This window comes from Buteo buteo, chromosome Z (assembly GCF_964188355.1).
Source record: "Buteo buteo chromosome Z, bButBut1.hap1.1, whole genome shotgun sequence".
NCBI classification, from domain to species: domain Eukaryota; kingdom Metazoa; phylum Chordata; class Aves; order Accipitriformes; family Accipitridae; genus Buteo; species Buteo buteo.
The window spans coordinates 76,302,887-76,315,508 of NC_134204.1; the positions used below are offsets into that span (position 1 = coordinate 76,302,887).

At 48.7% G+C, this 12,622-nt stretch overlaps 1 protein-coding gene across 2 annotated transcripts in view; it reads right to left on the bottom strand.

Annotated features, from left to right (window-relative positions):
• Positions 1-11,852, bottom strand: part of ECPAS (Ecm29 proteasome adaptor and scaffold) — a 66,421-nt gene extending 54,569 nt beyond the window's left edge. Inside the window, exons 1-2 of one of the 2 annotated variants that reach the window (XM_075019391.1) lie at positions 11,741-11,852; positions 2,371-2,501 (exon numbers count right to left, since the gene is read on the bottom strand). In XM_075019391.1, coding sequence (XP_074875492.1) covers positions 2,371-2,501; positions 11,741-11,762 — 153 coding nt within the window. In that variant the 5' untranslated portion in view covers positions 11,763-11,852. Of the gene's footprint in view, positions 1-2,370; positions 2,502-11,258; positions 11,369-11,740 lie in introns of those variants that run through there. The other variant, XM_075019389.1, reaches the window with a different exon arrangement.
• Positions 11,853-12,622: the final 770 nt, after the last annotated feature.

Genomic DNA, 12,622 nt, shown 5'->3' on the forward strand with positions numbered 1-12,622 from the left:
CCTTCTTGTTACATTTTTAATTTATTATGAAAACAGAATACTGAGAGAATCAGCTTCCCTTCACTGATATGGCAAAAGCAGAATTCAGGGTAATTTCGTTGTCTGCAATGAATTTGACAAATACCAAGAAGTACAGGGAAGTGCTGTAACTGCTTATAATGTTATCATCATCTTGTATAGATAAAAATCTATAGTTTAAACACATAGAAGGAAAAAGAAACAAGTTTTATTTCATTACTCATTCTAACACAAAACCTACAATATACCATAAGAATGCTGTGTGATTTTGAGAGGGCTCTTAAAATTTAATTTTCAAAGGAGTAGTCCTCCCCCTTCCGTGAATCTCACAACACTCCCAAAAACCAGACAACACATTCCAGTTTATGGAAAAAATATTATATAAAAATATTCTAAGAAATTTCACTAGCTAGTTGGATGCCTTCTTCACAGCTTCAAGTGCACATGATAAGCAGGGATTAGGAAGAACCTTCCATCTGAGTTGGAGGATCTGTCCTTCAGCACAGTGGAACGGCTTCACATCTATGGATCCACTTTCATGTAATCACTACCGGGACCATGTTTTGTGAAGAACTTTTAGAAAAATCTGTGTCCTGTTACTTGCAGGTTCTGAAATCTACTCATAAATAAAGTGAAGGCATGATCATTTCCCTATCTCTACAGGATGAAAAGGGGATTACAAAAAGCTTCTTTTCCACCACCACCCCCAAGAGTCCATCTGCACTCTGCTCAGAAAGGTTCTAGTCCACCTCTATCACCAGGCAGCTCCTTCTGATGAACAGCTGCAGGGACAAGAATTCACCCTTTGCTTTCTGATCAGCTGTTGAAATCTCTTATACTCAGCTGCTGCTGTCCCATTTGCCTCTTCTGGTCACATCCTCCTGGCAGAACAGGAAACACAGCAGGTGTTCCTCTGCCCGAATCCAGACCAGGTCAGATCTATTCTGCCATTAACAATATGTTCAGTGATCGCCTCATGCAATCCCACAACTGCTGCTACACAAAACCTGTGCAAAAACACAGCCCTGGGAAAAAAACCCTGCTAGTAAAGAGAGTTCAGCCCCCTGCTACAGAAGACAGCTACATCACTGAATTTTTTCAGGTTCATATTAAATTCCATCTTCAACACTGTTCGGTCCTTGCCTTGCCACAGGAATAGGGGGAATGACCAGCACATGGTGCCAGGGAACTGGGGAGGCTGCCGCAGCTCCACACCCCCAGGTCCAACCAGGAGAGGCACACATTCCCCAGTGGGCTTCACTCCTGGAGACCCACACTTGCTCCACCCCAAATCACCTAGGTCCATCCCTTTCCCTGCCTTTGGTTCCTCTACTAAACATCCCATTAGAAGGCTTGTGCAGTCCCAAAATGCTCTTCCCCTGCAGCCCACTGTGTCCACTACCCCTAGGTAGCACGCTCTCAGTCAGAAAGGTGTTCTGGCATTGACTCATCTTGACGGGTTTCATGTCCAGAGAGTGGGGCTAAGGGTCTCCTGAGACATCCCTGGGAGGGACCTGGACGGGGTGCCCCTTCCTCTGAGTCCTTAACTCGAGTTCCTGCCTGCCATGGTGCCTCTGTGTTCCGCTGGGCTTGTGGAGACAGGCCTCTGGTGGGCTGACAGCTCCTATGATGGGCCTGGGAGTAGCTGGGGCAGGGCATCACACAGATTTCTGCACTTGCTATTGGGTCTCTGTGCTCCTTTGCGGGTGTGCAGATGAGCTGTTATGCTATACCCTGACAAAGGGAACTGAATTCCCTGGATACATATTAAATTCCACCTCCAAAACTGCTTGGTCCTTGCTCCTATGTCTGTAACCAGGCAAGGACCAAACAGTTTTGGAGGTGGAATTTATATGTACCTGAATGAATTCTGTGATAAAGCTGCCTTCTTCAGGTACGTATCAAATTCCGTCTTCAAAAAATGTTGGGTCCTTGCTCCTATTCCTGTTATCAGACAAGCGAATGACATCAATGAGTATGTCTTCACGGTCTTTTGCACACAGAAGCTTGCTCCACACGTGCTGTAAGTCAGGTGGATGCACAACAGCCCGTAACCTGGAAGCCATGGCAACTGCCTCTATGGCTGAAGTCTTGGTGTCAGGCTAACTCATCGCGAGCTGGCCTCAAGTGGAAACAAATGCAGCCTCCGCACATCTGCAAAAGCCACACACCTACAAAAGACCTTGCTGATACAAGCAATGACTGTTTTCTTTAAGCCCTAACAGTTGTAGTAAACCCATTCTCTATCACACTCGCAGAGAACATCCAAGTATAGTAAATCATAATATATCGGGGGGCATTTCCTTCTCTCTGATCGGGACAGCACACCATTACGGTAAATTGCACCCTTACCTTTTTACGAACGCCTTCCTGTGTACTGGACAACTTGAGGAGAACAGGGGGTAGGAATTTGGAAATAATGTTCTGTAACTGTTCATCTGTTTCTGCATGGCCAAGACGCAAGAACACACGTTCAAGTTGATCTGCAGTTAAAAAAAAGAAGGAAAAAAGAGAAACTGGTTGAAACTCAAAATTGCTATAGCAGGAAAACAACCTTTCTGAACATCCCTTAATGGGCTTGTAAGAAATGCTGCACACAATTCTTAAAGTCCTTCCATGTCAACAGCACTCAGCACAGATCCATCTTGTATCCATCTGAGCAAACTGTTAATGGCAGAAACCAGCCTGATATCTTCCAGTACTAGCCTCTACAATTACATGGAGACCACTTCCTATCAGAAGGAATTGAGATTTCCTTTGCTTCTTGCTGTGTTTCAAATAGAGGCTAGAACATGTCCAAAGGTAAAATGGAAGGTTAGGCTCTCCAAGTCATTTTCTGTCCTTTCTGCTTTGACAGCAAAGGTGTCTGGCTATGGGACTCCTAACTTTTGAAAATAACCACGTTCAGACCATGATGTTCTGTATCTCCACTAGTTAATCAGAAGGAAAAAAGATCTGGCCAATTCTTGTTATTCTTCTTGTTAAACCTAGAGTTCTGGTCATGCACAGGCACCCCATTGTTTCAGGAGCTGTGTCAACAGAACAAAAACACCAAGCACATACAACAGAACCCAAGACCAATTAAGTTAGTATCACAGAAAGGAAAGCACAAGTTACAAGCTTGGGGCAAGCCATACCATGGCAGTTGCGTACAAATAAACAGGCTGTACACCTGAAAGCACAAGAAAGAAGCTACAAAGTGAAAAACAAGTTCTCCAAAAGCTTGAGACTGCTGTTCCAGGATAAATTTGATACTCATGGGAGTATTCATAGGACATCTTGACACAGGCTAACCTGTTTTGCCCACAACTTTCTGTTACACCACTTAGGTCTTCCAGAAAATCTTAACAAAGCTGTACAAATGTTGACTGAATCAGTTACTGATTTGTTAGAATTTTTTGATCCTTTTCGCAAAAGACAGCATTACCATCAATAGGAACAAGATCACAAGCATGAAACACAGGACATACTGCCATAACTTAAAACATAAAGCTCCCATTAATCACTCTATGAAGCAGCTGGAGTGTTGTAACAAATTGACCTTCCTCTAGACATCAGGTCTCATCCCGAAACCCAGGAAGGAACAGGCAAAAAAAATTTTTTTAACATCTGCAAAGAGGTAGAAGCTGCAACTCCTACAAGACCAAGAGAATGGGGGTGGGGGTGAGCAATAACATCTGTTTTCTCAGTGAGCTAGCAGAAGATAATTTCAATAAAACAGACGAGACCAAAATCTTCTGTCAGCAGCTCAAGCACAAGGGCTGAGGACCATCTGTCTTCACAAAAAGCATGGAAGAGTCCCTATTTTAAGTGCCAGCATGCAGCTGCCCCCATAGCTAAACGAGAAGCAAAGCAAAACCTCCCTGGCCAGACCGAGAAGAATCCTTGTGCACGGATGGGATCAGGAGCCTCTCCACCATACTGCAGCACTGGTGGCCACGTACACAGGCAGCAAGGAGATCCGGGACTTTTGAAGAGACTACAGGTCTTAAAACATCCTACAAGGAGGAAATCATTCCCCTAAAGACTAATCTAAAGTGACCTGTTGCAAGCTGAGATTAGAAGGAGACCAAGGAGAACCCGCCTTCAGCCAAGGAGGATCACTGAGCTGGCTGCAAAGGACTACAGAGGCAAAAACAAAAAAGCACTGGTACAGGGCAGAGGTAAAGACTGAGGTGAAGAGATATGGTTGGGATTTAAGTGAACAAAAAGGGTGTTCAAATGCAAATACTATTCTAGCCAGCAAACCTGTCATGGTGTAGCTGCAGAAGCCTTTACTGTCCTATTTTTAAATCTGTGCTATCCCTGTAGTAAGAGTCCTCACAGCATCATTCCTCTCCTGCCAGCTGCAGATTAAACATAAACATATCACTGCCAACGTTTTATTTTCTGCTGAGCAAATATGACAGGCAGCTGAAAAGGCAGACTACAAAATTTTACTGTCAGGGAAATTGCAAGCCAAAACTCTGCAGCACCTACAATGCAAACTGACTTGCGAGTCAATCTCTTGTTTCAGAGAGATTTCATGGAACAATCAGGCTGTCAGCTAGTCAAGGACTTCAAGACATTTACCTTATATTCCAATTATTTTTTTTAAATCCTAACAATTTCTTTCTCTCTTCACCTTCCCTTTCATGTCATACTCCCCCTCCAGGGCCTCCACAGTGTCTGACGACCCCACCAGCACTAGGGGGCTGCTTAGGCCATGCCAAGCAGCTGAAATAACTCAAACAATGAATGAAATTATCAAATCTTTCCCCTTGGACCTGGAACTCCACTGCAGACCCACAGTCCTCAAGCAAGCCAACTGAGGAACCTCCCCGACCACATGTTCCTTCACATGGCAACGGATCAGACTCAAGGGTAAGGAAACACGAGTGGAGTTGTTTCTAAAGCCATTTGCTGTAGCCGCTGGACTTCACACATCTTCCGAACGGCACAGAAACGACTCCGCAGGTGCCCGCGGGAAGTGCAGCAATGCACTGAACTGCAGGCATCGACCCCATTTCCAGCCTCCTCCATTATTCCGTTGTTACAAGCAGCAACCAGAATTGTGATAATAGTAGAGATCAGGAGAAAAAAAAAAGCTACCCCCTTGTTTACGCTGCCTGTGAGATAGATTTATTACTTTTCCCATCTCTCTGCTGCCCAGTCAGTTAAGCCCTAATACTGCCATCAGGTATCCTTCCCCTAACCACAGGCACAACAGGACTCTTCACCAAATTCAAGGAGACTAGTCGCCTGGTTGCAGTCAGGAAACTGGCCAGGAGTTTGTCACAGCACTCTCCTGTGCTGCCGATGCAGGCTGTATCCATAGCAGCGGGACAGGAAAACAAAGAGCTATAAACCCTCCCAACTACTGCACATCAACCATTTTCTCCCCAGTTTTTATTCTGCTAACAATTAAGACCATCTCTCAAGCTGACAGCATTCATTATGGGAAAGCATAAACCCTGGAGATTTAAAGCACCACACACAATGGTCCAGGAGAGGAGCGGGGGATGCAATATCTGGGAGTCAGATGCTGTGTCCCACCTCCATGCTGGTGGAGGCTGGCTGGCTGGCATGGGGCAAGCTCCTTTCCCTCTCTGCCTTTTGTCTTCTCACAGCCTCCAGCTAGCATCCCTCTCCAGCCTGCCGGCGAGCAGACCACTACGCATCAGGCATCAAACAAGACAAAAAGGGTTTGCTCCCAACCCGTCTCACATTCCCACATGGTGCACTTCACAAGTTCTTAAGAATGAAGCCAAAACCTTCTCCATCTAGTTCTACAGCTCCTACTGCTGACTGCAAAACTGCACAGTTCTAATTTCAGGTGGGGGGACCACTAGGTTATAGGATAATAAAAATAAGTAAAGCAAGAGGTCTAACTTGCTTTGCTACATACCATAGGAAAAAAAAAAAAAAACCCACAAACCATTTTGAATAAGCCTTAGCACCTGAAATCAACTACTACAGCAATCTTACCACAACTTGACAGCAAGAGCACTGAATTTTAATTAGAAAGCTTTACACATCTCAGCCTTTACCTTTGCTAGCCAACACTGAACTTAAAATGCAGTCCATGCAATGACACACTTCCTGTAATTTTTCCTTCTGAAAGTTGGCGAATACAGTTAAAGATATTTTTTAAAGTTTTCTGGAAGCACTGGAAGAAAGAAGTAATGGAGGAATGACATTTAGACTTACAGCTTTACCCCCATCTAAAAAGCCAATACTTAAGAGCTCTGAGATTTTACAAAGGCTTCTCCTTCCTCAGTCTCACATTAAACTCTCATCTCAAATTTAGGACTGTAATATTCCCCTGGTATTAGGTCCCACCTATAGCACCCTCTGTATTAGCTAATTATGTATGTTTATAAAGTTACTTCCATAGTTAATCTACTGCAGTTCAACTCCGGTGAACATGGGGCTGGGGGAAGAACATGCTGTCAGAGGCAAAGGACCAACTTTTAATGCAGTCCAGAGAATTTACAAAAACAAAACAAAAAATTGCCATTGCCATTATTTTATTTACACAGGTGAGAAAGTCAAAGTGAAAGGGAGAAAGGAGGAAAGGAAGGAGACTTCACTGGAAAACCCTGTGCCCTATCCTTTGGGGCTCTTCAAAAACTGCTCCAAGAACAAGCTTACACGTCAGAAGCAATAGAAAAGCGTAGGGCACACCAAGATCACTCCACTGTGGAGAGCCCCTTGCTCTGCCAGGGACTGTTGGAAGGAATAACCCAAAGAATATTAAATCACTACTACCCTTCAGGGCATCACTGAATTCATTATTCTGGGGATACTCTCGCAAGTTTCCCTTTACAAACCTGAAAGCTGGAAGCAATTTCCTGAAAGAAGGATGATTGCTACGGCACCCAGAATCTGCTTATGAACTATGTGCTTACCATAGTCCCTGTCAGACTCGCCCAGTCTTAGAAACATCATATATGTGCCACAGCTATGACCAAAAAAACCCACAACCAAGAATGAACTGCATGAGTAGAAAAACTAATACCAGATAGTTTTATTTTTAAAATACATATGATTAAGTCCAAGCAAAAATTTATAACAGATATTCATGTATTTTGGCTCAATCATAACTTCTTCCCATACTGCCGTGTAGTATTTTCACACAATATTTCATTTTTTTGTGGTGTTTTCTTGGAAAAAAAAAAGAAAAAACTGTTTACAAGAGGATGAACATAAATATGGCGAATTTAACAATGGGCATTGCATATGAAGAGACTTTCCCTTTCACTGTATGTAAAAGAACCAAAGTGGCAGGAAAACAAGATACATCTTTGTATCCCTATTTCCAGCAGCAGTGTCCAATTTGTGTCAACAGACATTGTGTATTTGGAATTTGAAATCCTCAAGTTACCATGGCAATGTAGTTACCTATCTGTGAGAAAATGCATGTTTCACTTCTGGTTCTTTCCAGTCTCCATTGAAGACTACAAGGAGGAATATAGGTTTCAGCACTTGCGACCACGCCTCATGCAAAAAAGGAAGGGAATAGATTTCGAAACACAGATAAAGTAATCAAATTTTACAAAAAAGTCACCTTAACAACAAGGCTTTAACTTGTGCTTCATCAACTTCCAAATCCTGCAACACTGGCCATAAGAAGGTCAGAGTTATTTCTAAGTCTGTTACTACAGAATTGATCTTGCAGCCCCCCAAGCCAACAGCAAAACCCCAGCCTGCTCGCTGAAACAACATGCCCCTTCTTCCCGTTCTGCCACAGGGTAGCTTGCCAAAGGGAAGAATTGAGAGAAAGACACAGAAAGGATAAAGTAAATAAATAAACAGCTTAATGTTTTCCTTCCGATAACTGGGGCGTTTCCCTTCCTTTTTTTTTTTAAATTAAAATCACAGAAGTGAATTCTTTCAATGCTTGACCTTACTGAGGTAGCTTGTTCACTGTTTACCCATCTTTTTTATCAAAGAATCTCCTGTCAGTTCAGCTAAGTGCAGTTCCATTTCATGTGCCCAGGTTCTCCCCCTTGTCCTTACTCAAGATAAAGAATCAGCTCCCTCTGGCATTCATAGATATTATGCACAGCACGTCAGCTATTCTGCACAGACCCCTCAGCAATGTATATTTGTGTAGCTGAGTATCAAGTGAAACACACCCTTCTTTTTATGAAAACTGACTCAAGAAACTAGTAGGGCTAGGGTATGTCAAGCTAACTGTGCTTTGTAATTTAACTGATCACCATAAAAGCATCCCAGGAACCAAAAAAAGAGAGTCCCGAGTCCTCTGCAAAACAGAGCAGAGAGCACGACAGCAAAATTCTGTGCATAAAGCCAGAATTTATCTTCACTTTCCTGAAAAGTGTCCTTTTGACAGATTAGTGGGACTGCTACCTTAAAGCATTTCTAGAACTGTAATCAAACAAAAAAAACCCCCACCCTCCTCCAACACCTGAACTCTGTAAAACCATTACATCACGCTAGCATGCCCCACATTTTCTCCAAAAGGCCCTATACCAAATAGAGAGTACTGGACACAGAAGCGTTTCAACTTCACTGCCTGGATTGCAAGGGTAGTTTTTAGGGTCAGGTCCCTGCTAAAGCAAAAGCTCAATCAACTACATGCTTCAGTCCCTCCAGAGCTAAGCTGTTGTTTCTGCACTATTCCGCATGCAGAAGAAGGAATAAAGTTCTCATTTCTTGTGCCACAACTAAAATAGGAGTCAAATTCTTGTTCAAATGGTGTTAGACTCTGGGAGAAAATATATCAGTGGCAAACAGTGAGTCAGGATTTGCTGGTGCTATTCCTGGCTCTACCAGTAACCCGTTCTGTGCCTACAGCCAAATCACTTAAGGGGGCGTTTGTAAAAGTAGGTCAGTCACCAGGTTATTTTACAAGATCTGACTGGAAAAGGCTGGGAAGGCCTGGGGGACAGGGGGGCATATTATCTTTTTTCATTCTATTCTTCTGTTTTATAGAAGAGCTTATATAAAAGCTTGAATAGCATACTGAAATCCAAATATTTGCAATATGCCAGGCTTAGGCTCTCCATTTGAGTGGCTGACTATTCTTACTCAAGATTAACTTTCCCTTCTCTTGCATCTGAACTCTTACAGCTTCAGGGCCAATTTACTGATTTTGCATTAATTTTTAAACTGCCATGTCTCTATTGTTATGCTGCCTTCAAACAATTTGTCCTCTAAAATTGCCAGCACCCTTGTATAGAGTTTAAGCAAATAGTAAGGGTTTACATGTTTGACTGGAGCTATATATCAAAGCTTCCTATAGCCATGTGCATATAAAGCAAGGAAAACTGGTTTTCCATCTAAAACTAACAGTAATTATTCTTGTTATTTTGGGACTACTCATCATCCTAAAAAGGAACGGATCTCTTTCCAAATATGCCGAAATTTAACTATTTAAATGTATCAAAAGACAGTAGGCCCACATGGAGGCTGTTTAGTTTCCCTCTCTTTCTCCACATGAAATTACTCTTTTTCCATTAGCTTTAATTTTTACTTAAGACTACAGTACCTTCTATTCAGTGACAGATGAGGTACCGGGAAAAAAAACGAAAACAGAACAAAAAAAATCCACTCTCTTTCCTCCCCCCCTCCAAAAAAAGATTTCTAACCAAAGCAATAAAAATCACTCAATTCTGAAGGATGCTGTGGTCAAATAACCTGAATGACACCATGTAATTATTAACATGAATCTCAATCTAAGGACATTTGTCCTTTCAGGGCAGCTTAACACTAAGGGCTGCGTAGCAACCGGCACATGGCTGAGGGCTAATTTTTTGCAGGATCAGATTTGGAGGCTGGGAAGCTAGATTATACACAGATAAAAGCCGAGGAGTTACAAGCAAGAGATCTCACACTGACCGGTTTCACCAAGGGGAATCATGTTAGCATTGTAAAACTGACAATAGAGTCTCTCGGATGACAGCAGCAGTGAGGTCTTTCACGGTCACGATCACAATTTATCCCAGTTGTCAATGGAATAAATAGCTTGGCATTTGTGTCCCCCGATTCAAGGATCAGTGTAACTGAAAGATCCTTCTTACTCCGCCATGAGATATCCTGGCTCTTTGGGTACATAAGGGGCATGCCCACCATTACCATATGCCTCATTCTGCTCAGCCTAGTTCCAGTAACATCTAACAAAGAGCAGAACAAGGATGTTGTCTACACAGCAGCACACCGAGAACAACAGAAAAACCCAAGTGACAGATCACACAGAAATGCCTTAGAGCTGAAAGCCAATAGCACAAATATGCTCAAAGTATTTCTTCTGCCCTTTCTCTCCGGGGGTTGCCAAGTGCTATTTCAGGGCAACCAAGGGCCCTCGCACTTGGCTGAGTCATACATTATCTTGCCGCGAACTCTTCACGGTTGTCCAAGAACCAGCTCTGCTCCCAGACAGGAAAAGCAGGGAAAGGAAAACCCTTCTTTAAAGTTGCACACGCTTCTCCAAAGAGAAGCCGATCGTTTACCGCACCGGGCTGAGCGAGGGATCTGGAGGTGACAGGAGGGTCCAGCCGGACCGGCCTCCCCGGCCCCGCACGCTCGGGGGCAGCGGCCGGCCCCCCCGCTTCTGCCTGCTCCCGTCATGTGCCGAGAGCCGCAGAGGCTGAGGCAGCGCTCACACCCCTACCGGGGGACACAGCGCTGCGCCTGCGGCGCCTAAGGGGTCTGCGCGAACCCACCGGTGTGCCGGCGTGCGCTATTTTCACACTGCTTCCGCAGGGAGAGGACGGCGATCGAACACAGCACAGCGAGCGCCGGCGGGCAAAAGCTGCCGCTCGCCCTTCCAGGGAGCGGGGCTACCGGGCCAGCGGGCTACCGGGGCCACCCCGGCACCGGGGGCGCGGAAGGGTGCTGCCGGCTCCGCTCCCCGCCGCCCCAGGCCCCGCCGGCGGCCGCCCCCGCGGGCTCCCTCCCTCCCTCCCGGCGAGGAGCCACCGCCTCCTCCCCGCAAGGTCACGCCGCCGGCCAGCGGCGGGAGAGGGCGCAGGCCCCGGCAGGCCGCAGCCAGCCCTCCCTGCCGGGGGCGGGGGGCTGGGGGCGGCCGCCCCTGCCGCCGCAGCCTTCGGTTTCCGCTTCCCGACATGGCTGCCCGGGGCCGGGGCCGCCCCCGCCCCCCCCCCCTCCGCGCCGTTCCCGCCTCGCCGGGCCGGCCGCTGGGCCCCGTCGCAGCGGGGGCGCCGCCGTCCCCCCCCGCTCCCCCGCGCGGGGACGGCGCCCGATCGGGAGCCCCCGGCGCCGCGGCCACTTACTGAGCTCGTCCTGGGCAGCCGCGGCGGCCGCAGCCATGTTGCCAGCTGGGGAGGGAGGGGAGGCGGTGAGAGAGGCGCCGCAGCCGCCCGGCCCCGGCCGCTCCCCGCCTCCCGCCCCTCGCCTCCGCCGGCGGCTCGGCACAGGCACCGGGCCGGCTCCCCCCGCCTCCTCCGCCTCCCCCCGCCTCCTCCGCCTCCCTCCTCCTCCTCCTCCTCCTCCTCTCTGCGGCTCTACCCCGACGCCAACGCCCGCAAGGGACGGCGGGGCCCGGCGGCGCCCGCCCTCCCGTCAGTGCCGTTTTATATTTAGAAAGAGCTGAGCCATCGTCCCCGCCGCCCGCGCCCGCCGCGCACACGCACCGGCCCGCCGGCGCCGCTCGGGCGCGCCGAGGCGAGGGGGGGTATACCGGCCCTCCCTCCCCACCCCGCCCGCGGCTCCCGGTGGGTCCCACGGAGAGGGGCAGCGGGGGCAGCAGACTGACCCGAGTCCGCGCTGACCTCCATGACGGCCGCGGCGCGGCCGCGCTCTCGAGCGGGGCGGAGGAGGCAGACGGCCCGGGGACCCGCGGGCGGCCCAGCTGCGCCCCCTCTCGGCCGCCGCGGTCGCCAGCAGCCCGCGGGCGGCGAGCCCCGCCCACAGCCCGGCGCAGGCTCCGCCCACAGCCTTGCGCGACCCCGCCAAAGCCCTGGCACGGCCCCGTCCGCTGCCCTGGCACGGCCCCGCCCAGGCCCTGGCACGGCCCCGCCCGCTGCCTGGCACGGCCCCGCCCAGGCCCTGGCACGGCGCGGCCCGCAGGCCGGCGCAGCCCCGGGCCCTGCCGGCAGCGCGCGGCGCGGCAGCCCTCCTCGCCCGCCCGCCGGGCTGCGGCTGCCTCGGCCTGAGGCCTCGTCGCCCGTGCTGGCAGCGGCAGGCACAGCCGCTGGGACACCGCCTCCGACCACCTTCCCTGGCACCGCTGCCTCCCGTGCTGAGGTGGCCGTGGGTCAGCATGCGTGACAAACACATCCCTAGGAATATCTCTGTGTCTTTTTAAAGAAGGAGCAGTTCCGTACCGTTGCTGCTGAGCTATTGTGTTCCAAAGTCGTTAGCTAGAGGGAGAAACCTGCACCGTGAAGTCCCTTACGTGCCGGTTTGGGGTTGCTGAGACTGGGGGAGAAAGGCGTGACCACCCCACAGCATCCTTCTCCCGGGCCGGTCCGTGCCGGCTGTAGTCTCCGTGAGGTGCTTGCCTCACTGGCAAGAGGCTGCAAGAAGACACCCCTGGCGTGTACTCGACAGCAGGCAGCGTGGCAACCGTTTGCCAGCTGTTTCAATGCTGCCTGCAGGTGGCATGGGGTCAGCCGGTGACCTCTCCCAACAGCTC